Source organism: Pleuronectes platessa, chromosome 23 (assembly GCF_947347685.1).
Source record: "Pleuronectes platessa chromosome 23, fPlePla1.1, whole genome shotgun sequence".
NCBI classification, from domain to species: domain Eukaryota; kingdom Metazoa; phylum Chordata; class Actinopteri; order Pleuronectiformes; family Pleuronectidae; genus Pleuronectes; species Pleuronectes platessa.
Window position 1 is genome coordinate 16220173 of NC_070648.1, and position 25167 is coordinate 16245339.

At 40.1% G+C, this 25167-nt stretch overlaps 1 protein-coding gene across 2 annotated transcripts in view; it reads left to right on the plus strand.

The window, feature by feature from the left end:
* Positions 1-4812: 4812 nt before the first annotated feature.
* Positions 4813-25167, plus strand: part of mtm1 (myotubularin 1) — a 38959-nt gene continuing 18604 nt past the window's right edge. The window contains exons 1-7 of one of the 2 annotated variants that reach the window (XM_053416578.1): positions 4845-4906; positions 6009-6104; positions 8979-9060; positions 11386-11458; positions 11643-11737; positions 12058-12168; positions 21931-22032. In XM_053416578.1, coding sequence (XP_053272553.1) covers positions 9004-9060; positions 11386-11458; positions 11643-11737; positions 12058-12168; positions 21931-22032 — 438 coding nt within the window. In that variant the 5' untranslated portion in view covers positions 4845-4906; positions 6009-6104; positions 8979-9003. Of the gene's footprint in view, positions 4907-6008; positions 6105-8978; positions 9061-11385; positions 11459-11642; positions 11738-12057; positions 12169-21930; positions 22033-25167 lie in introns of both variants that reach the window. The other variant, XM_053416577.1, reaches the window with a different exon arrangement.

Sequence of the window (25167 nt, forward strand, 5' to 3'; positions counted from 1 at the left end):
GATCCTGACAACAGCATTGGCCTCAGATATCCTTCACATTTTCAATATGTCCCTATTGTCAAGTGTGTTCCCAAAGTCATTTAAAACTGCTGTCATCAAGCCCCTCTTTAAAAAAATCAGTCAATCATTCAGATTTTATTTGTATAGCGAAAATTACAATTAGTCTCATCCGGCTTAACAAGGTGCATCCTCCATCCTTAACACGCAACAAGAGTAAGGAAAACACAAAAAATTTGAGGGGAAAAAAATGTAGAAAGCTTAGAGAGAGACACATTTGAGGGATATCTCTTCCAATATCAAGTTCAATAATGCCTTATATAACTGACATTTTTACTACATCGATTTCGAGATTAGAGCAGTTTTAACATAATGGAAAGGTGTCTGACAGAAAAGAAGGAAGCAGCAATGACAATTGAGCGTTGAATTGAGTTTAAAATGTGAAAATTCTGGGTCATCCAGGTTTTTATGTCGCTGAAACATGCTTGAAGTTTAGTTCTGGTTTTATTGACAATTATAATTTTGCGTCATCCACATAACAGCTACAATTTATTGTATGCCCTGAAAATGTTGAAGGATATATAAGGTGAATAAAATTAGGCAAAGCTAAGCGTTTTACATAAGTTGAACAATGTTTTAGCACAAAACAACTGTTTTCATCCAGTCAGGTTTTCGACCACAGCAAAGTACTAAGACTGCACTTGTTAGGGTCTTAAATGAAATGCCCAGAAACACAGATTTTGGCAGAGTTTCAGCCTCAGTATTATTTGGATCTCAGTGCTGCATTGGACACAGTGGATGACATTATATTACTTGACAGACTGGAAACTGGGTAGGACTCTCTTGCACATCAGTACCCTGGTTGAATCCTACTAAAAGGACAAGGATTATTTTGGGTCCATAGGTAATTAAACATCTGAGCAGACAAAAATAACCCGTGGAATTCACCAGTAGTCCATACTAGGGCCTCTTCTGTTCGATATCTACATGCGTCCACTTGCTCAGAGAATGGAAAATTACATAATACGTTCCCAGATATATTATGGACTGTGTAAATTGGTGAGGAAATATAGTGACTGACTGTAAATTAAATATAGACTGTAGCCTTTATTTGTTAACCAGTTGTGCGATAAATAAACTTGTTATAAATAAAAGGATCACAGACTTGAAGATCTCCATTTGTAAAAAAGCTCAAATGCTAGAGCTTACCCCTCCACTAAAGTTTGCCATTGATTTAGGGTCGCTGGATCACACGATATGGAATGTATTAAAAGACAATTACCGAATTTTTAGAAACATATCAATACTTAATAGAAGTATCACATGAATTCCAATATAATGAGATTTGCTCTCAATAAGCTTTTGGAGCAATCTTGTTATTAACATTCAAGTCTCCATTCAGAATAAGCATAGCAATCATATCTGGTGATGCCAAGTGATCAGCTATGAGAGGTCCTGCAGAAATAACTTTGGTGGTCCGCATACATAATGCTAAAATTGTTTGCTTTGAGCTCAACAGTAAGATAATAAAATTATGTTAATTAAACTAGGTCAACGCATAACAACTGTGTGGAATAGATCATTGCAACATCTCCTCCTCTTATGTTTTTCCAAGGGAATGACACAGGTTGCCGAGCCATCTGGATCAAGTGAAGTTTCAATGTCAATGTCAATGTCAATATTATTTATAAAGCGCATTTAAAACATCTTGGTTGACCAAAGTGCTTCACAAGTGTGATGGTACAACAGCAGAAGTGTAATGTGTCATACGTCAAAGTGCAAGTAGTACAAATTAAATAGAAGAAAAAAAATATATTAGAGAAAATAAAATACAGTACATTAATTAATTGTCAATAATGTGCCTTCCGTGCCTGAGGCATGCTGTTTTTAACATGTATTCAGGGTTTGGAGTCGACTGAAACACTACTTTTGGTTATGGTTGTAGGTGGTCCAGAGATGAAGATATACTGAGACTGAAAATCACTGCAGCAGCACAAATGTCGTTAATATTCTAATCTCTGAGTAAGAAATATTTTGTCAGAATCCAGGTGCCTGTTCTTTTTCATAGGATATTGAAAAACCCAGCATGTAAACTCACCCTCAATTGGTGAGCCTGTGACCTAAGCATTTCATTGCAAGCGACTTCTTAATGAAATCGTTGTGCATATAACTTAATATATATATATATTATAAAAAACTCTTGAATCTTGAATCTTAAACCACCCAACCTGTCTCCCAGTCTATGCAGGTGTTGTGAATCCTAAGCCATATGTAGCCAAGTACCAACCGGCACTGTGGGGACAGTGTGGAGATCAGGAACCGCAACCTCGACTGGCTGAGATTGATGAGTTACTTTTATTCGTAAACGTCCTTTTCTCAGGTACCAAGAACAACCAGCAACAAATAATTTACAGCCCGTTTATTACTTATTTTTAATGGTTTAAGGTGGGCTAACATTAAAACAACAAACTAAAACAACCTTAAGGCGAACAACCTAAACTTCCCTAGTCAAATTAAAGAAACAAAAAGACATGCTACTCCCCTAACCTAACCGGACTGGTGCACAAACAACAGATTTTAAGACACTTTACAAGGCAATTCAGGCTGGAGGTCTGGCTGGCAGTGGCAAAAGGAGAGACCACAGGAGCTGGGGGAAGCCGTTCCTTATCCTGCAAGCTTGGAAGCTGGAACCAATCAGCTCCCTGGAAACAAACCTACATACACAGTCAATCATCCACTCAGTCAGTCATCGAGCCAGACACAACTGAACACATAACACACAGGCAGCACAGCAGAGAGAGAGAGAGAGAGAGAGAGAGAGAGAGAGAGAGAGAGAGAGAGAGAGAGAGAGAGAGAGAGAGAGAGAGAGAGAGAGAGAGAGAGGGACATACCAAAGGCACAGCAGTTAACAGCACATACACCGACCTTTCGCACAACCTCAGGGTCGTAACAATCAAGAGTGCTGGCTGACAGTGGCGGAGGAAGCAGTTCCAAAGTTAGTCTGAGTTTCTCAACTGGTTCATAGTCCATGAGATTTCATACGAGGGGGAGGAGGGGAAAGCCGTGTTGGATGCCTTTCCGCTCGCTGCTTCGCTTTGTTTGTCTCATTGAGTCAGTGAAAGTGGTTGGTGAGGACGGTGTGTTGCTTAACCATATGAAGTCAACACCTGGGTGTGTTGACTGCAGCTGAGTTGGCTGGGTTCATGTTGGCCAGTTCATACGTCTAAGGCTGAGTACATGAACTGAGAACCCAAAGCACAACCCTGAAACAATGTCCAGTTTCCAAAAACAGGGGTCGTTTATTCAGTCAGGGGTATCAAAAAGAACTTAAGCTAGGTCGGTAAATACAAAAACGTGGTCAAAAGCACAAGACAGGACTAGACGTGGATAAATTGCTGGAACTTTACGTACAAGACGAGACGAACTGGCACATGACAGGGAGAGATGCAGACCATATATACTAAACAGAAATCAGGTTAACTACACACTGATGAAACATATTAGGGAGGGGCTATAAATCCGTGAAAAACAAAGGAGCAGGAGTGAAGTTACTTTAAGAGAACAGAGACAAACTTGAGTATCAAAGTAAAACAGGAAGTGACTCAAAACATGATACAGAAAATGCGTGTGTGTCTAACCATGACAAACTGTTCAATAAGAACATTCAATTAAAAAAGATATAAAACAATTTACAGCTAATTATGATCGGATACCATTAAACAGCATATCTGCAGAGCTGAGTCTTTAATTAAGTTTAGTTTTTAATATCTTCTAACACTGCATTAATCATCAAGGAAGAGTGTTTGTAAAATTGCAGCAGTAAACGTGACAGTGCCATCAGGCGCAAGAAATACAAATCACTTCCGATCTTCCATTTCCAAATAATATCCCAGAGTGGAGGTTAGGATCGTACTGATGTGTGAAGTGATCGGTCAGATTGCTCTAAATATAAAAATACTGTGGTGGCACTGGTGCGTAATGCTGTGATGGAATGGAAGGATGAGAAAGAAACAAGCGTTCAGCTATATATGTATATATATATATTTAGGGCAGGGCGATATATACTCATAGATTCAGTGATAAAAAAGCCTCAAGACAGGTAGTATGGATATTTTAGTGCTGTGATAATAGCCAAGTGCCTACCCCTGGTTTCAATGGTTGCAGAGTGAGTTCACAGGCTGTTTTTAATTCTTAAAATGGCTATATTGAGGTATTTCATTGTAGATAGTGATGAATTGGTTTAGTCTACTTCACCCAACCCTAAAATGTCACTTTGTCTACTCATTTATTTTAAATAGAGCCAATATTTAATTTTCTTCTTACACTTTTGAATGAATTACCTTTTTTGGTGCCTGAACATACTCACAAACAAATTTGGCAGGTATGTCAGATCTGATGAAAATGAACGTATTTTAATGTAATTGTGAAATTTTGTAAGACAAGCCTAAAGGAGTTGGTGATACCACACAATTAAACTTGTGAAATTTTGTCAGGGGTCATGTCCAGGGTGGGAAGGACAGTCTAGTTATTTAAGTTGTTTGTGCAAGAAGCTGTGCATTTAAAAAAATGATTGCTGCTTTCAAATTCAGATTTTGTTTGTGTGATACCCTCTTGTTGGATGAGCTACATTATACTCCATAAAAAGAAAACAGAGTTTGTGTTTAAATTTACACAACGCATTTTGTTTATAGAATATACATTCGGACAAATTATTTTAAACGACAGCTGTTAGATATTACAATTGTGGAATATGGCAAACCCTTCAGATAACTACGTTTCCCTTTAAGAGCTGTTTTGACCAGCAGCCAATCGGTGCCGTGACAGCCCGGCACGTGATGTAGAGTAAGTTCCTGCTGTGGCTTGAGGGAAACAAATCGACATTCAGCCACGGGAGAATCGCATTTTGCGGGTAAGTCAAGGCATTCTGCCACAAATAAGCCACTTGTTAGCTTTTAAAGGGTTATTTGGGGGGTGGTTTCCGCAGGTTTCAGTTTACTGTGTTTGAGAAACCTCCGGAATTTCGTCTTGAACAAGCTGTCGTGCTGTCTAGGCCTACGGTATTTCCTGGTGCAACTCCACAGCTGTATCTATTGGAATGAGCAAGTTGGAAAAGTTCAGTAGACGGGTTTAGGGGGACTCCTCCCTGCCTGCTACCAAATACGCGACTCGGTTCTGATGCGTATTGAATTGTCGATTGTGGAAAAGGCACTGTTTGACTGGATACCCATACATAGGAGCTGTCCATACCGAAACCTAGCTGTCAGGTTTCGTTCGCCCGTGGACAAAAGTAGATAACCGGACCACCTTAAATTGAAGTGAATTACAAGTATTTCAAATGCTTTTGTGAAATGCCAACATGTCGAAATTTCAAGAGCTCAATGAACAAACAAACACACACACACACACACACAGACACACGCACACACACACACACACACACACAGAGACAGACAGTTATGCCACTTTATCTATTCAATGCACAATGTACACATTAATATCTGTTCAATATAAACTATTCATATTAACAGCATCTTTTCAATGCTACAATATTTATCTTCTCAGTTTACCTACTGACAGCGCTATGTTTTTACAGGTCCTCTAAAGTTAAATAAAAACCAGTACCATACAGCATGAAGCCATGCATCTTCCGCTTCCCAATAAAAATATTTTTTTAAACAAATGAATGGAGTCAACAGAGTGCTCTTCCTCTGAAACGAGTACAGGAAGTGCTGCAAATATGTATGTTTGTGACATTCCACAGAAACATTGAAACTGTAGTGAAAGACAATTTTCACTGTCTATTTTGCTGTGAACTGCAAACCACATCATTAGATGTATGCAGACAAAGGGTACATACATCTTATCAACATCTTTTTGATGGATTAGTCTCCAAAAGAAGATCAGGCTCGACAGTTTTCAGAGCAGAGGCTCCAATGCCAGCTGACTTCACATAATCACTGGAATCGGTTGACTTTTTGATAGTCTTACTAATTGGACACTTTCCTTTCCAGTGTCCCTTGTTTTTACAGGCATGACATATCCTGGCTGGATCAAACATTCCATCTGCCCCTGGAAAATGCCTCACAGCTGGATGAATGGGCTTATAGGTGCCACCTAGAGATTTACCAGGCCTAAACCTGAAAGCTTCCCTCTGCTGTCCATCTCCGTGGACATGGCCAAATACCTAGCCACTAGCATGTGATAATATATACTCATCAGCCATCACTGCAGCTGCCGCTGCTGTCTTCACCTTTTTCTCATTAATATAAGTACCAAGATGATCATGCGATGAGCTTTTGAACTGTTAAAAGTGGAGCACCAATGAGTGAGCCAAAATATCCTGTTACTTTGTTTTCAATTGTACTGCCCTGGGAAAACTAAATTTAATTTGACACTGCACAGTTTTACTGTTTGGTTTTGAAATGAAACATAATTTCTTGAATGAATGAACCTGAGCAGAATTACCACCAGGGGTAGAAAAGCTCTCTGGGGTTCCCCTGTGAAAATATACTGCAATAGAAAAGTTTTGTGGCTATCTTGCCAACCCCTTACCCCTGCCATATGCTACAACAGTGCAAGAAATATGTCAGGGTCTTTGTCATCAAATTAAGGGAGAAGACTCAAACTCTCACCAATATCAAAGCCACTATACACAACTGTAGATTCCCCTTTTGTACCCATGGTGTCACCCATCAGTTATTCCTGTGCTTTCCCTTCTTTAATCGGCTCCAATTTTAATTACTCAACTTTCAACCTCTCCCTTTCAAATGCAACCTCAGCCCTTATTTTTCCATGCTACAACTCAAATTGTGATCTCTCCTTCTCTATTTTAACGTGTTCCTTCTCTAGTTGATCAAATGTCAGTGTCCCACTAAAAAACTCTGAGACCACTGGAATAACTGGAGCCTCAACTTCATCCAAAAGTTTGGCAGATACAGCTAATTTGTCAACAATACCTATGAGCTACATCCTTTCTTGACAACTTCAGTTTTTGACCAGCCCAAATGTCTTGACAAATCAACCAAATCTGACTTTTTGAACTGAGCCAAGGCACCTTGAGATGCTCTTTTAAGAAACTCAGAGACTAAGGCGTTACTTTGTTTAGAATATATTTTTTTAAAACACTGTCTCACTGACAACAGAGCAAAAAACAAATACATCGAGCACATCCAAAAGAACAAAATCAGGCGGTCTGAGTCTCAATACAAAAGTAGTTCATGTTGGTTTTACAGACTTTATTGCAAGTTACTAAACATTAAAAGCTAAATAAATTCTGCATTTAAAAAAAATTCAACCCTGCAAGGTAACAAAACATAATAAGGAAAAACAATAACAGACTATTGAGGCCAAACAGACTTTAATTAACTGTGCAAATTCTGAACATTGAACAAGAATTGGACATGTATTCAACCTTTGCTAACTTTTGTAAATGAGCTTAAAGGACACAGATCCCGAGACTTCAAGTACAATAAGTTTCACGTTGTTAAATATAGCAATGACGATATGACTTGCAATAAATATAGAAACACTTCCTGGCTATGGACAGCTCCACAGCCAAAAGAAGGCTCACAGCTCTGCTTTAAAACCACCAGGTTCGGGGCAAACACCAGGGAGCCATTTACAGCTCCACTAAGTCCACCTATAGTGTTCAATTTGGGTCTCTTCATACATGTTTGGACTGTGAATTTTTTTTTGTACAGTGTTTAGCATCAGTAATTTACTTCTCTCTGTGTTTCTATCATTCAAGCTGTGCGCTGCGCCAACTGCGTCAAACCAAATGGAGCAAGACACCATCTCCTCCAGCTCGACATGCATTTTATACGTCTACAAAGTCTGTTGTTTTTGGTTCCATAGGTTTTAAAAAAGCTGGTCTGTGTTCCTCAGGGCTCTGTGTTGTGGAGGTAGATTTAGGCTAAGCCAATGCTGCTGGATTCTGTGCTTGTACGGTCAGCAGGGACTACAGCTCAGACACCGCTCAGGCTTGTTTTCCCTTTATCTTGTCGCTGAACCTTGGATTGACTACAGATGGCTTTAAAAATATAAATACTGTGGTGACACTAGTCTGCCTAATCATGGATGCACACAAATGGAAGGATGAGGAGGAAACAAGTGTTCATCGATCACAAAGATTTTTTGTCCCATGATGATGACTGATCAGCTGATATCCGTAGATATGTATTATCAGTGGCAGTGTATCAGTGTATTTTTCTTTATAAATGACTTCACTGTTGTCCCAAAAAAAAACACTTCACCTCACTAACAAACACTAGGATGTCGGTGTCAGAAAGTTATGACTCACCGTAGAAACCCATTTGTCAGCAGGATAATTTAATATTCATGATGCTTTGTATTGACCATTTATGGTTAAATGTGGGTGTGTAAATGGTGTACAGGGCAGACTTGGAGGAAGACCCACTTACAAACATTTCCAGGTGGACTGTGATTCATAACGTGAACCTTGCATCACGTGTGCACTGTTTTATAAATTAGATTTTTTTTGTTTGCGTTCGCCATTTACGGCTTTTCTGCGCACTTACACTTTTAATATAATTCCTAAGCACTGTTTTATAAATGCAAAAGTGCATTTGGTTGACTGTACTAGTGTTGCATGGTATACTGATACTAGAAAGGTATTTTGATACCCAGCTATTAAAAAAGGTTATGATGCCTACGTTTGATCCCAGTCTTTCCCGTAGATATCAATATAGACAAAAGACATTCTGCGCAGAGTGGTCCCTAACCCTGGGTTGTTAAATTACTAATATTTTGTCATTTTGGCTCATTCAGAAAATGTATAATTCTATGTAATATTCGTACATTGTTGTAACCAAACCACTGTCATCTCGCTATCTTTTTTACATGCTACCTGCTTATAGTCTGATATTATTAGAAGTTATTATTAGGAGTCAAGCTTTTGGAAAGACCTTCGTCTGCGAAGGTATTAAATGACACAACTAATAGTCTCTATGCCTCTTTCTCAGCCTGTGGAAGCCCCCTCCCTGAATAATGGCCGCACCAATCTCGGTATACAACTCGAATGCCTTGGACACACACATCTCCAGTGTAAGTGGTTATACAGTGACTTAAGGAAGTTGTCGGACCCCTTCACTTTTTGCAAATTGTCATCCATTGAGTTTAAAATGGATAAAATTACCCTTTTTTTCTGATCAGTCTGCACAATAACATGAACTGATAAAGTGAAAATATTTGCTAAAATTTGTGCCTGTCCTATCTTTTTAAGTTTAGTCCCCACATTTTGCTGAATTTTATGACCAGGGGCCAATCTAAATGTATTGGCTTCACATTTTTGGAGCTATCATGTCTTCCATCCACTCAATTGTGGCCATTATTTGAGAGTCTACATGATAAAACGTCTGATATTGAGTGTGAACACAGTTCTCAGCAAATCGGGGTTTGAAAAAAAACAACCCGTTGTTTTGAACGTAATATATTAGAATTATCCAGGGGACATTTCATCACATCTGGCACAAACATTCACTTACTCAAGGATGAACTGAATATAATTTGGTGGTCCAAGATCAAAGGACACTAAAGCTATATGATTGCAATATCTCCAGAATAAATTTATTTATTTGAACTTTATTTTCATTTTGGTAGTTAAAGGTCAAAGTTTATCTTCACAGTGGCATCACAAATTATGCTTGTTATTCTTGAACAGGATATCTTAAGATCTGCTAGAAGAAAAACGCTTCAAATTTGGTATCAACGTTTACTTTGACTCAAAGATAAACGGAAGGTCATGAACTTGTGCATGAAGGTTAAAGCTTACAGTCACCTCATGCTTCTGTGAATGTGATATATTAGGACTGCCCATAAATAATTTTATTACATCTGCCAGAGTTCACTTTGACTCATCGTTGACCTGATTAGACTTTGGTGGTCAAACACATATTCTGTCTAATGAATGTAAAATCTCAGTTACATCTTGAGGGGAATTCATTCAGATCTGACAGATATGTTCACTTGGACTCACTATTTAGCTTATTTCATTTCGGTGACCAAAGTTCAAGGTCATGGAGGCCTCAGGAACCTGTTTTAGGTCTCTTAAACGTGATATTTAACACAGACTTGAGGCATTTCTTCAACTTTCGATCAGTTGTGTCTAGGACTCAAAGTTAAAGTGATTGCTTTTCAGCAGTCAAAGCTAAATGTCACAGTGACCTTACAAAAATCTGGGTTAAAAAAAGCAGTAATAATCCTATTTTTATGCTACTAATGAATTGCATATTTGGAAGTCTAAACATGATACATTTTTTGCTAAATTTAGTCGAAAATTTAGATGTGAGAGATATTTAAGTCTCAAATGGTTTTCATGCAGTGATTGTGCCCAATGGACTCAAAAGCATCTCCTTGGCAAATGCACCGAGTTCAGCCATTTTGGATGAATTGGTCATTTTTGATGATTCACACACATCATTCTCAAAAATTTCAATGAAGCAGCCCTGAAGGCACGTTTTCACATGACTTATAAAAAAAGCCTCTCGGACCTATACCCAAAACCCACCAGGAAGTCAGAAATTACACTTTCCACAATTCCCACCATTTGTGGAATTTTAAGTTTTGCCGTAAAAGAGTTAGTTGTCATTTGAGTTGGCACTTCAAATGTAAAAAAAATTAAATGTTTGTAGTTGTTAAAAGTTTAAACTTCATAACATTGTTTCAATTGTAAAAGTTGTAGTCATATCGCAATGAAACAGGAAGTTCCACTAATTTTACTACATTGTCCAATCTGCGCAAGACTAGCTGTTTGTAGACCTTATGTGACCACTTTTACATGCCTATATTAACCATTATTGTGGCACCGCTTTCTAGGAACAGGATTCACTCCTCAGCAGGATGTGACTTTTAACTCATCATTTAACTGTGCAAACAAATATCACAATACTAAGCCATGTCAGCGAACCTCCAGCAACTACACCGCAAATGCAGGACACCATGATGCACACGTACTGCGAGGGCCTTTCCATCGCTGCTTGCAGTTTAATTATAATTAATTTTCAACTTCAGGTAAACATCACTTCACCTGCTTCAGTGTCACTGCAGCATCTCCTGATTGCTTTGTGTGTTTGCGTACGGGAGTGGGTGAAAGATAAAATAAGAAAATTAAGGTTAAATACCACAAAAAGACTTGTTAATTAAGTAACTGACTGAACTTCAACAAGTAGCTACTTGGAGTGAATCAAAATTAGGCTATTGTAAAAAAATATGGCCCATTATAAGTATCAAACAGATACAAATAATTAAAGGCCAAAACGAGAATAAATAAAGTAACCACCTGATTTAAATGAGTAGCAAGTCATATATATCTATATATCTTAGTTTTGGCTGTTTGCAGTAAAAAAAAAATCTGTATGTGTGCATTTTTAGACCTCCAGAGAGTCCCTGAAGATGGAATTGTTAGCAGAGGTATGTCTGCTGCCTGGAGAGGACCGAATTATAGGTGAGTGTATCTGTACTGCACAATATCCACAAAATTATGCAAACATGTCATTTTAATAATGATACAGTGACATTCTGATATTTAGCTTACATATGATTTAGTAACTTAAGTATTCTCAGCCAATAATGTTAGATAAGATGGCTAATATGTCATATGAAAAATAAATATTTCTGTCTGTTTTCAGATAAAGACATCATCTACATCTGTCCATTCCGTGGAGCAGTGAAAGGCAAAGTGTTGATCACCAACTACAGACTCTACTTCAAGAGCTCAGATACTGTAAGTCCCTTCAAGCTCATGTAGGGCCAGTCAGTAGCTCATAACGTTACATACATATCATAGAAACAAGAAAAAAAAGGACAAGAAAAACATCAGATTTTTAATTTATTTTTATACAATCCTGGTTAACTGGCTGTCTTTCTTACCTAAGTAGTAAAAAAGAATAGGTAAATAACAAAATAAAGATTTTTTTTTTTTTTAGATAGTTATCCATTAGGGTGCAGCTTTTTACTTACTTAAATTACACAGTACCTGATGTAGGTTTAAATGTGTTATATTTTGTGTGTGAGCAAAATCAACATGCTGACTGTGTGTTGTAGGATGTGGCGGTGATGCTGGATGTTCCTTTGGGTGCCATAAGTCGGGTGGAGAAAATGGGTGGGGCATCAAGCAGAGGCGAAAACTCCTATGGCCTGGATATCACCTGCAAGGTGTGTGAGTGTTTGCGTGCGTGTTGGTGGCTGGATGATGATTTTGTAGCCGATGGTTTACTTCATTTATACTGCGAGGCATTAGTGTGTGGGTGAACCAGAACAACATGCTTTTTTATTTATTCTTTACTCCTCAACTCCTCTCTCTTCACAACAGAAACACTTCCGTTAGTGGCCGTTCACAAGAACAGTCCCATCAGACAAACAGCTTATGACAGGAAACACCAATCAATCTTCCACAATAAAGCAACTAAATAAAAAAGCTTACAATTTCAATCTAAAACAGACTTTGTTGAATGAAGGAGATAAGAGATTAAGATGCACTTTACATTATTTTTCAACTCGTGTTTAATAACTCGTGTTTAATAGTTAACATTTCTGTGCAGAGACATTGTCAGTGCATTGAATTATTAACCCCTATGCCGTTGGGGTGAGTGGGTGAACCTTTCTGATGAACTATCGCTTTAACAGTATGGTTTCAAAAGGATGACAACAATATAATTCATCACAATATTTTTTGGGACAAAATACAGCCAACTAGGGCTTAATTTAATTAACCAGAAAATAACTTTTTTGCACATTTTTGTTTATGAACAACGCCTTTTCATATGCGCAAAACAGGTTTTTACTTGCTCACACTTATCTTGTGCCACTGCACATTACTTATAAGGTTTCACATAAACCACTTAAATCAGGGCCACTGCAATGGGGCAGATTACTACTGGTCCACAAGTGACTCTACTCCTCTGTTTTCTAATCACTCAAACGTAGAACTGATCTTGGATAAGCAGGTGTCGCTTCTTCTGCAACAATTAAGTTAAAACACTACGTTACGTCGTAATCTGTGAGGAAAAACTGTCTGCAGGATTGTGAGTGTGACTGCGCTCGTCTCTGTCCCTCTTCACACACAAACTGATATTCACATGGAATATTCACCATCTAGTCCTAAATTCTAAAATAGTTATTAATTGATTATGTCGGATCATGATTTCAAATCATTCCGGTCACTTTAACCCTGATATCCTGACTGTGCTCGGGGACTGTGTTGTGTTGCAGGTTTAATTCATAGGCTTAAACAAGTGTCACATAAACTGGAGTGAATTAAACAACACAAAGTAAACATCCGTCCTGTACGTGTCCTTATAAGTTTTGATCAGTGATGGTGTTTATTATTAAAGTGTAAAGTGAGCGCAGGTCAGAGGGGGAGTGAGGAGGAAGCAGACTCCTACACAGAATAAGTATAGGATGACCGGACCTTTTTAATGCACATTTGTCCGGAAGCAGCGGTGTTATTATTATTCCGCGGTGGAAACCTGCTAAAACCATGAACGTAGTAGAAAACATGATAAAGTTCCAACACTGCATCGATGCAAACATTATATGAGCTGTTGCTGCTCCTCCGCTCTATGCAGCGAATGTCAGCCGAACCCATGGTTAGGCAACCTTCACTTTCAAAAGAGCCATTTTGCCCCCTCTTCCCCAAAATAAAATTTGTATGGAGCTGCAAAACACATTTGATAACACGGCTTATAAAGTTTTATATATAGTTATACTATATATAAAAGTACATATATTGTTGTATATTTTTACTTATTACAACAAAGGAAAACACAAAAGTCTTATGAAGAGAACAAAATACACTGGCATGTGTAGGCCTACTTTGAAATATATTAAACAAAGAACTATGCAGGCTTATTTGAGTCCTCCCCATATTTGTGGGAAATGTATAAAATAAGAAGTAGTCTACTTTGAAATAAATAAAACATATAGCTGCAGCCTAATAGCTTAAAAAGAGTAAACATAAAAAATAGGCCAGTTTGTATAATAATGTTTCAATAATATTTTAAGCAGCATGAAGTTCTCTGAATTTTGCTTCTCTCTTCTCATGCCCCTCTCACAGCAGACTGCTCAACCATAAAAGATCCTCTCCTGCGTGCATGCGTTTTTTATTATCAGGAGAGGAGAAGAGACTCGGAGCATGGAGAGAAAGAAAGTGAAGTGAAAAGTCCCAGTTAGATTTAGAGATTTCAGAGATGTTATTCACAGTTTGTTCATATTCTTTGTGAAGAAACAAGGTAATTTACACCGTGTTTTAAGCCTAAATGTCCGCTGATATCTTCCTGACGAGGTGCATACAGGGACCATCGGAAATGCTAACATTCGCTGGCTAAGCCTTACTGTGGGCCATATTCCATTATATTTTTTGAATTTGCTGCGGGCAAATTAGAAATGGACCACGGGCCGTAGCTTGGACACCCTTGTCCTAGAGGATAAGATGACGTACATGGCATTTCAATGTTTTGCTGTGAAACAAGAAGTTGTTGTAACATCAGTGTACATTATCCCCTCTGACTCATCTCATCTCTCATCGTCATCCGCTTATCCGGGGTCGGGTCGCGGGGGGAGCAGCTCAAGCAGGGGGCCCCAGACTTCCCTTTCCCGGGCCACATTGACCAGCTCTGACGGGGGGATCCCGAGGCGTTCCCAGGCCAGTGTTGAGATATAATCTCTCCACCTAGTCCTGGGTCTTCCCCGAGGTCTCCTCCCCACTGGACGTGCCTGAAAAACCTCCCAAGGGAGGCGCCCAGTGGGCATCCTTACCAGATGCCCGAACCACCTCAGCTGACTCCTTTCTAAGTAAAGGAGCAGCGGCTCTAATCCGAGTTCCTCACGGATGACTGAGCTTCTCACCCTATCCCTAAGGGAGACGCCAGCCACCCTTCTGAGAAAACTCATCTCGGCCGCTTGTACCCGCGATCTCGTCCTTTCGGTCATCACCCAGCCCTGACCATAGGTGAGGATAGGAACGAAGATCGACCGGTAGATCGAGATCTTTGCCTTGCGGCTCAGCTCTCTTTTCGTTACAACGGTGCGGTAAAGCGAACGCAATACCGCCCCCGCTGCTCCGATTCTCCGGCCAATCTCACGCTCCATAGTACCCTCACTCGCGAACAAGACCCCGAGGTACTTGAACTCCTTCACTTGGGCTAAGGACTCATTTCCTACCCGGAGTAAGCAATCCATCGGTTTCCTGCTAAGAGTCATGGCCTCAGATTTAGCGGTGCTGATCCTCATCCCAGCCGCTTCACACTCAGCCGCCAGCCGATCCAGTGAGTGCTGAAGGTCACAAGCCGATGATCCAATGAGGACCACATCATCCGCAAAAAGCAGTGACGAGATCCTCAGACCACCGAACTGCAACCCCTCCCCACCACGACTACGCCTCGATATCCTGTCCATGTATATCACAAACAGGATTGGTGACAAGGCGCAGCCCTGGCGGAGACCAGCACCCACTGAGAACGAAACTGACTGGCTGCCGAGGACGCGAACACAGCTCTCGCTTTGGGAGTACAGAGATTGGATGGCCCTGAGGAGAGACCCCCTTACCCCATACTCCCGCAGCACCTCCCACAGTTTCTCCCGGGGGACCCGGTCAAACGCCTTCTCCAGATCCACAAAACACAAGTGGACCGGATGGGCATACTCCCAGGCCCCTTCCAGGATCCTTGCGAGAGTGAAGAGCTGGTCCGGGGCGAAAACCGCATTGTTCCTCTTCAATCTGAGGTTCGACGATCGGCCGAACCCTCCTCTCCAGCACCTTGGAGTAGACTTTACCAGGGAGGCTGAGAAGTGTGATACCCCGATAATTGGTACACACTCTCTGGTCCCCCTTTTTGAACAGGGGAACCACCACCCCGGTTTGCCACTCCTTTGGCACTGTACCCAACTCCCACACGATGTTGAGTAGGCGTGTCAACCATGACAGCCCCTCAACATCCAGAGCCTTTAGCATTTCTGGCTGGATCTCATCAATCCCTGGGGCTTTGCCACTGCGGAGATGTTTGACTACCTCAGTGACCTCCACCAGGGAAATTGACGACGAAACACCATCAACCTCGAGCTCTGCATTACATTATCCCATCTGCACCAAATATCACAAGTTTGACAAGTCCTGGCCTGAACACATCTACGTGCAAATAGTTATAGTAATAGTAATGGTGCCCCTTACAAAGCAGCTCCGGTGACACATATCACCAACATATATGAAAATCGGTTAGTAGACACGACTGAAGTAAAACTACTGAAATTAATTTAGCATGTAAGATCAAAACAATGCAGGCACCAATTAAACCATTTACCTTTTCAAATATCACTAACACTTTGTTAAATGATGTACGTAAAACACATAAACCCCCTCATGCAGTTTTTGTCAGAGGTCAAGTCCGTGGCATGGTGTTAAATTTCAATGTTTTGTCGTGAATTGGGAAGTTGTCACTTTCATATACATCATCCATTCTGTAGAGTCCCGGCCTGAACATACACTCCTGATCAAAATTTTAAGACCAAATAAAAAATTGCATCAATTTTTGCATTTTGCACTGTTGGATCTTAGGAAGGTTCTATGTAGAGCTTTAAAATGCAAAAAGAAGAAATGGGAACAAGAGACCAAAAGTTGTGAGCAGGCAATTTATTGAAAACAACAATTTAACTCAAATTGGCTGTTCATCAGCTGATCAAAAGTTTAAGACCACAGCCTTTAAAAGCCAAAATCTGTGCAAAAATTTGGATTCCATGTCATTTCCTGTCAAGTAATCACACTGTGAAGATCTCTTGATGGCAAAGGCAAAAAAGCTCACCGTCTTTGAACGTGATAGGATTGTTGAACTGCATAAACAAGGCCTCTCACAACGTGCCATCGCTGCTGAGGTTGGAAGCAGTAAGACAGTCATTTTGCATTTCTTAAAAGATCCTCAGGGTTATGGAACAAAAAAATCAAGTGGTAGACCCCAAAAAATCTCACCGACGCTGAGCCGGAGGATCCGAATGGCTGTCCGTGCATCCCAATAACCATCAGACGGCATCTGCGAAGGAAGGGCTTCAAAAACAAGAAACGTCTTCAAAGGCCACGTCTCCTTCAACGCCACAAAATTGCCCGTTTAGACTTTGCAAGGCAGCACCAAACATGGGACATTCAAAGGTGGAAGAAAGTTGTATTCTCTGACGAGAAAAAATTTAACCTTGATGGTCCTGATGGCTTCCAACGTTACTGGCATGACAAGGAGATGCCACCTGAGATGTTTTCTACGCGGCACAGTGGAGGGGGCGCCATCATGATCTGGGGTGCTTTTTCCTTCAATGGAACAATGGAGCTCCAGGTTGTGCAGGGGCGTCAAACAGCAACTGGCTATGTGGAGATGTTGCAGCGGGCATCCCTCATGACTGAGGGCCCTCGTCTGTGTGGTAACGACTGGGTTTTTCAGCAGGACAACGCTCCAATTCACAATGCCCGTCTGACCAAGACTTTTTTCCAGGAGAATAACATCACTCTTTTGGACCATCCTGCGTGTTCCCCTGATCTTAATCCAATTGAGAACATTTGGGGATGGATGGCAAGGGAAGTTTACAAAAAGGGTTAGGGTTACTTCAGTTCAGACAGTGGATGCCCTGAGTGAAGCCATCTTCACCACTTGGCGCAACATTCGTACTAGCCTTTTGGAAACACTTGCATCAAGCATGCCAAAACGAATTTTTGAAGTGATCAACAATAATGGTGGAGCTACTCATTACTGAGTCAGTTTTTGACACTTTAATTTCTGTTTTAGGAGTATTTTTTTTTTTTTTTTGAGGTGTGTTCTTAAACTTTTGATCAGCTGATGAACAGCCTACTTCAGTTAAATTGTTGTTTTCAATAAATTGCCTGCTCACAACTTTTGGGCTCTTGTTCCCATTTCTTCTTTTTGCATTTTGAAACTCTACTTAGAACCTTCCTAAGATTCAACAGTGCAAAATGCAAATTCATGCAATTTTTTAACTGGTCTTAAGATTTTGATCAGGAGTGTATCTACATGCCAGTATTCAGTAATAGCCAAAGCACCCCTACTGGCATCAAGAAACGACATGTTTTATGCTGTGATGTACAGCCGTTGCCAAAAGTTTTGAGAATTACACAAATATACATTTTCACAAAGTCTGCTGCCTCAGTTTTTATGATGGCAATTTGCATATACTCAAGACTGTTATGAAGAGTGATCAGATGAATTGCAATTAATTGCAAGGTCCCTCTTTGCCACAAAAATTGACTTAATCCCCCCAAAAAACATTTCCACTGCATTTCAGCCCTGCCACAGAAAGGAGAGGGGAGAGTGTTGACCGGGACAAGTCTGGAGATCACTCTGTCATGCTGATTGAGACAGAATAGCAGACTTGAAGCTTTAAAAGGAGGGTGGTGTTTGAAATCATTCTTCTTCCTCTGTTAACCATGGTTACCTGCAAGGAAACGTGCAGTCATCATTGCTTTGCACAAAAAGGGCTTCACAGGCAAGGATATTGCTGCTAGTAAGATTGCACCTAAATCCACCATTTATCGGATCATCAAGAACTTCAAGGAGAGAGGTTCAATTGTTGTGAAAAAGGCTTAAGGGCGCCCAAGAAAGTCCAGCAAGCTCCAGGACAGTCGCCTAAAGTTGATTCAGCTGCGGGATCCGGGCACCACTAGTGCAGAGCTTGTTCAGGAATGGCAGCAGGCAGGTGTGAGTGCATCTGCACGCAGTGAGGTGAAGACGTTTGGATGATGGCCTGGTGTCAAGAAGGGCAGCAAAAAAGCCACTTCTCTCCAGAAAAAACATTAGGGACACACTGATATTCTGCCAAAGGCATAGGGATTGGACTGCTGAGGACTGGGGTAAGTAATTTTTTTCTGATGAATCCCCATACCGATTATTTGGGGCCTCTGGAGAAGAAAAAGTGAGCGCTACCATCAGTCCTATGTCATGACAACAGTAAAGCATCCTGAGACTATTCATGTGTGGTGTTTCTTCTCAGCCAAGGGAGTGTGCTCACTAACAATTTTGCCTTAGACCACTGCCATGAATAAAGAATGGTACCAAATATCCTCCGAAAGCAACTTCTCCCAACCATCCAAGAACAGTTTGGTGACGAACAATGCCTTTTCCAGCATTATGGAGCACCTTGCCATAAGGCAAAGGGAATAACTAAGTTGCTCGGGGAACAAAACATCGAAATTTTGCGTCCATGGCTAGGAAACTCCCAAGACCTTAATCCCATTCAGAATTTGTGGTCAATCCTCAAGAGGCAGGTGGACAAACAAAAACCCACAAATTCTGACAAACTCCAAGCATTGATTATGCAAGAATGGGATGCCATCAGTCAGGATGTGGCCCAGAAGTTAATTGACAGCATGCCAGGGTGAATTGCAGAGGTCTTGAAAAAGAAGGGTCAACACTGCAAATATTGACTCTTTGTATAATCTTAATGTAATTGTCAATAAAATCCTTTGACACTTATACCATACTAACATCCGATAAAAAGATCTAAAAACACTGAAGCAACACACTTTGTGAAAAACAATACTCGTTTCATTCTCAAAACTTTTGGCCACAGCTGTAGTACTCCTAGCAGGTTGACCACATTGACCTTTATAAATCAAGTGTGTTTTCATTTGCCATGGCAACGCACCAAATGTTGATGTTTAGTTTTACGATTGATTACATTCAAAAGGCCAACAATCATTTATCGGGTTGGCTATGGGCCTTTGAGGCTCAGACTATACCGGTAAATTTCAAACGGTTTCATAGATAATAATACTTTATTTGTGTAGCAGCTTTCTAACAAGAATAGCAGCTCAAAGTGCTTACAATATTAACGGCTAAAAAAAATTAAGGGAACACTTGCCAAATTATAACACAAAGTCAGTTAAACTTCAGGGATATTGATAGGAAGTGGAAGGGCTGGTGTGTAAGGTTTAACCATGTCCTGGATGTAGACTGGGCACGGTAAGCAGGTACTAGTGTCTTGAAGCGGATGCGGGCAGCCACTGGTAACCAGTGAAGGGAGTGGAGTAGTGTGAGTTAACATAGGTAAGTTGAAGACCAGCCGAGCTGCTGCATTCTGGATGAGCTGCAGAGGTCAGATAGCACTAGCAGGTAGACCAACTATGAGGAAGCTGCATCTAGGCTTGAGATGACCAAAAACTGTACCGCCTTCTGAGTGAGAAGGGAACGTATTATGGTACAAACTGTTTATTCTAACTAATGTTGTAAATACCATTATCTTTCTGATGTTCTCCATTACATGCAGCATCTATTGCACTTCTGTCCGTCCTGGGAGAGGGATCCCTCCCAAGTGGCTCTCTCTGAGGTTTCTAAGTTCTTTTTCCCCTGTTAAAAGTTTTTTTTTTTTTTTTTTTTTCATACTCTTGTCTAGGGTTAGGGGCAGAGTTCACAAGTCTGAGAATAACTTTATATATAATTTTATAATCTGTGTTTTCAAATATGTTTTGGGCTCCAGACAAATTCTATTTGGCGGAAGAGGAGGCGAATGGCTCTTTTGATAGTAAAGGTTGCAAAACTCTGGTCTATACAATACAATTTGATTAATTGATTATTCTGATGTTGTGCAGCATGTATCTACACGAGAGGTTCGTAATGTGATGTAAACTGAAATTTACAAAGGAAAATATCAACGGGTTATCAGTAATCAGAGCAACTCGCAACAATCACATTTTGTGAAAAGACTCAAGTTTTGCACCAGAAAGAAGCTAAGTGATATATGTCTTCGAGGTCCTGAAGCTCAATAATTCCAAGACTTTGTCAAACAGGACCTTCATCAGTTCTTTGATGTAACCTGAAACACATTTGTACAGTGCTGTTTCTAGAAAAGTTTCAACATTTTATTTACTTTGTATTAAAAATATTTATTTACAATGAAAACTTTTTGAGTCTGTTACCATAAGTTGGCCATGTTTCAATGGCAAAGTAGGTAGTAAACGTAACGTTAGTGTTGATTTGGTTAAGAATAACCAATGTGAGGAACAACAATGTGACTGTACATCAGGGCCGTGCAGAGACCTTTAAAGGGGCAGGTGCTCAAATTTCAAAAGAGGCACATGGCACACTTTAAGTTATATTGGGGCAGGTGCTCAAATTTCAAAAGAGGCACATGGCACACTTTAAGTTATATTGGCTCATATGCCAATATAACTTGAAGCTACAATTTGCTGTTGAGGTTGCTGCTGCCAGAGGGCTGTATTGATCTGAGACTCTATACATTAAAAGGAACAGAGGAGTTATATTAGCTGTGTGTGTTATGTGACCATGACAAGATGCAAACACTTGTAAATATTACTGTTACTGCTGCTGAAATAATATTGTCATATTACAAATCTGATCCTGTTCTGAATTATTTTATTCTGTCTTTGATGATAAATAAATAAAGTCAAGTATTGATAATTGGGAGGATGAGAAAATCACAGGTCAAATCCATTTCGCAAAACATTTTTTGTGGCGAACAGACACAGTGCAGCACACAAGCCCTCCATGAACCTGGGAAAATCCCCGTAACTTTCTGTTCATTGTTCACTGCATTCATGTAGAAATACACCAAATAATTTGCACTCTGATGCAAACCCCATTTACCGGCATTGACGTTTTTCGTCCCGCTGTCTCAGACGGCGCTGGGCATCTGCAGTGTACTGCGGAAGAAGGCACGTAAGGATGAGCTCAGGTCAGGTGAAAACTCATCACGTGACTGACGGCAGCCAGGTCATTGGATTTATAGCTAAATTATAATTCATGTTAAATGTTCTTCATGAAGGACCATGGGCTGGAGAAGCCCCCCCTCCCCTCAGCATGTGCAATACTCTGTGAAGGACAAACCCTTCATGAATGCATTTATGTTTGTGTTTATATGTGCTGTTTTGGAATGTGCATTGATGTTGACTTTCTCTGACTTTCTCTTTAGGACATGAGGAACTTGAGGTTTGCCCTGAAGCAGGAGGGCCACAGCAGACGAGATATTTTTGAGCTCCTCTTCAGACATGCCTTTCCCCTCTCACATTGTCTAGTAAGTGTGCCTTTGACCTCTCCCACCATCCACTGACTGATGTCTATTTTGGTCTATCTGGAAAAATTAGACATTGTTTTTGGCTCGGCCAGCAAAAGAAATTCAGATGATACAAATGTAGCTGAAGTTGTAGTGTGTATATAGATTGTTAGATCCCAGTACAGGGGTGGCTGTTCCATCTCTACGTTTAAAGGGTCAGGGTCAATAGCCCCAAAAAATATTATTCTAATAAGTATGCTGAGTCTAATTTAGCTGTAGGTGCATTAGCGGGTGGTGCAGAGACCCGCAAAGCTTCTAACTGCCTACATCCTGCCTGCTTCCACTAATGAAGCACCCAACTGAGTCACCCCTCTGTGAGTTAGATATTTCAGTCACACTTGTTTATAGAAGCTTAAAAATACCTTGTGGGGTCCAAAGGATCTGTTAAATTGTATTAACCCTAACCCTATCATCTGTGTTGAACACAAGCTGACACCTAAGTTATATGTTGTATCTTGGAGAATATACAAAGTGAATGTCCACAATTTCTCTTTAAATGCAAATTAAGACATTTATTTGAGAATAAATACTCATTACCAAGGGAAATGCAATCAGCTCAGTTTAGGAATTTGATTAGAAAATAAGATATATAATAATAATTGGATCAAATCAATACCTTAGGGAGGTGGTGTTAGACTATGTGGCCTTTGTAATCTATTCCTAGCCATGGAATTTATCGAATCCAAGCAGGAACCTTGACTCCGTACAAATTTCCAGTAATGTAAAGTTTCCATGTTGATGACATGGAATCATGAACATGGTTGGTTGGTTTGTGCCGTATCTGAGTCTCTGTCGGAGTGTCCTCGCTCCACATTCCTGCTAACCTGCGCTAACTTTTACATTTTAACAATAAACACCAACACTGAACAGAAATTATTAGGACCTGAGCAGTACTGTTCACTTTTTAAGTGAACATAAAGTTTACTTTGTGTTTGTTTGATTCGCTCCAGAGTTAACGAGACATGTAAATATACACACACACACAAACAATCCTAAAAGCTCACGTTCATCTTAATCATCCCATCCTATTAACTGAGCTGGTAACCGTTTTTGGTGCCAAATTTTTATGTTTATTCAAGAGCTATTTTAGTAACAGAGCCAAAGAGTCAATTCCATCTATTGTTTTGGTTGTGTGATTTATTTTATTATTTTTCATGTATTTAGGATATTTTAAGATCCTCAATAATTCATTTAAATGCTCTTAAAAAGGGGGGAGCCTGCTTGCATGATCATGTTATTGCATTATCAGTGGTAAAAAATGGTTTCAAAAGGATGACAATAATATAATTCTTCACAATGTTTTCTGGGACAATGTAATGTCCAACCAAATTAATTATTGTGACAAATTATTAATGCGCCAAATTAGAGGTTAATGTTTCACAAAAATATCTTCTGAACTGAATTGATATTGAATAAAATGTTGACCTTATGATCGGAAATGAATCGATTTGTGTAATCAGTGACAATACCCATCCCCAATTATGAAATTACCCATGTAAATGGGAACTGTCAAGAAAGGTTTGATAGGTGTATTAATTCAATCACACTCACTCATTCTTACAGTGCATCTACAGTGCCTTGCATATGTAGATGCAAGGCAGGTCCGCCCAAGTATCCAAGTATTCACCCCCCTTGGACTTTTTCCCATTATGTACTGTTACTAACTGGAATTCAAATAGACTTAAATAAACTTTTTCCCGTTTGATCAACAAAACATGCATAGTACTTTGGAGGTGCAAAATAAATTTTATTGTGACACAAACAATAATGAGAACAAAAAAGTTGACATCTGTTGGGTGCAGAAGTATTCACCCCCCTGTGTCAATACTTGGTAGAACCCCCTTTCGCTGCAATTACAGCTGCAAGTCTTTTGGGGTATGTCTCTACCAGCTTTGCACATCTAGAGATGGAAAGGTTTGTCCATTCTTCTTGGCAAAAAAGATGAAGCTCAGTCAGATTGGATGGAGACCGTCTGTGAACCGCAATCTTCAAGTCTTGCCATAGATTCTCTATTGGATTGAGGTCTGGGCTTTGACTGGGCCATTTTAAGACATTAACATTCTTTAATCCAAACCATTCCTTTGTAGCTCTGGCTGTATGTTTAGGGTCATTGTCCTGCTGGAAGATGAACCTCTGCCCCAGTCTCAAGTCTTTTGCAGACTGCATCAGATTTTCTTCAAGGATTTCCCTGTATTTGGCTCCATCCATCTTTCCCTCTATTCTGACCAGTTTCCCTGTACCTGCTGAAGAGAAGCATCCCCACAGCATGATGCTACCACCACCATGTTTCACTGTTGGGATGGTGTGCTCAGGGTGATGGGCAGTGTTGGGTTTTCGCCACACATAGCGTTTTGCATTGAGGCCAAAAAGTTCAATTTTGGTCTCATCTGACCAGAGCACCTTCTTCCACATGTTTGCTGTGTCTCCCACATGGCTTCTGGCAAACTCCAAACGGGATTTTTTATGGATCCCTTTCAACAATGGCTTTCTTCTTGCCACTCTTCCATAAAGGCCAGATTTGTGGAGTAGACGACTAATAGTTGTCCTGTGGACAGATTCTCCCACCTCAGCTGTGGATCTCTGCAACTCCTCCAGAGTAACCATGGGCCTCCTGGTTGCTTCTCTGATTAATTTTCTCCTTGTCCGACTCTTCAGTTTGGGTGGACGGCCTCCTCTTGGTAGGTTTGCGGTTGTGCCATATTCTTTCCATTTTCTTATGATGGATTTTATGGTGCTCAGAGAGATGTTCAAAGCTCTGGATATTTTTTTATAACCTAACCCTGCTTCATATTTCTCCACAACTTTATCCCTGACCTTTTTGGTGAGCTCCTTGGTCTTCATGATGCTGTTTGTTCAGTAATGATCTCCAACAAACTCTGAGTCCGTCACAGAACAGGTGTATTTATACTGAGATTAAATTGCAGACAGGTGGACCCTATTTACTAATTATGTGACTTGCAAATGTGACTTGTGAATGCAATTGGTCGCACCAGATCTTTGTTAGGGGTTTCACAGTAAAGGGGGTGAATACATATGCACTCAACACTTTTCAGATTTTTATTTGTAAATAATTGTGAAATCCATGTAATATTTCCC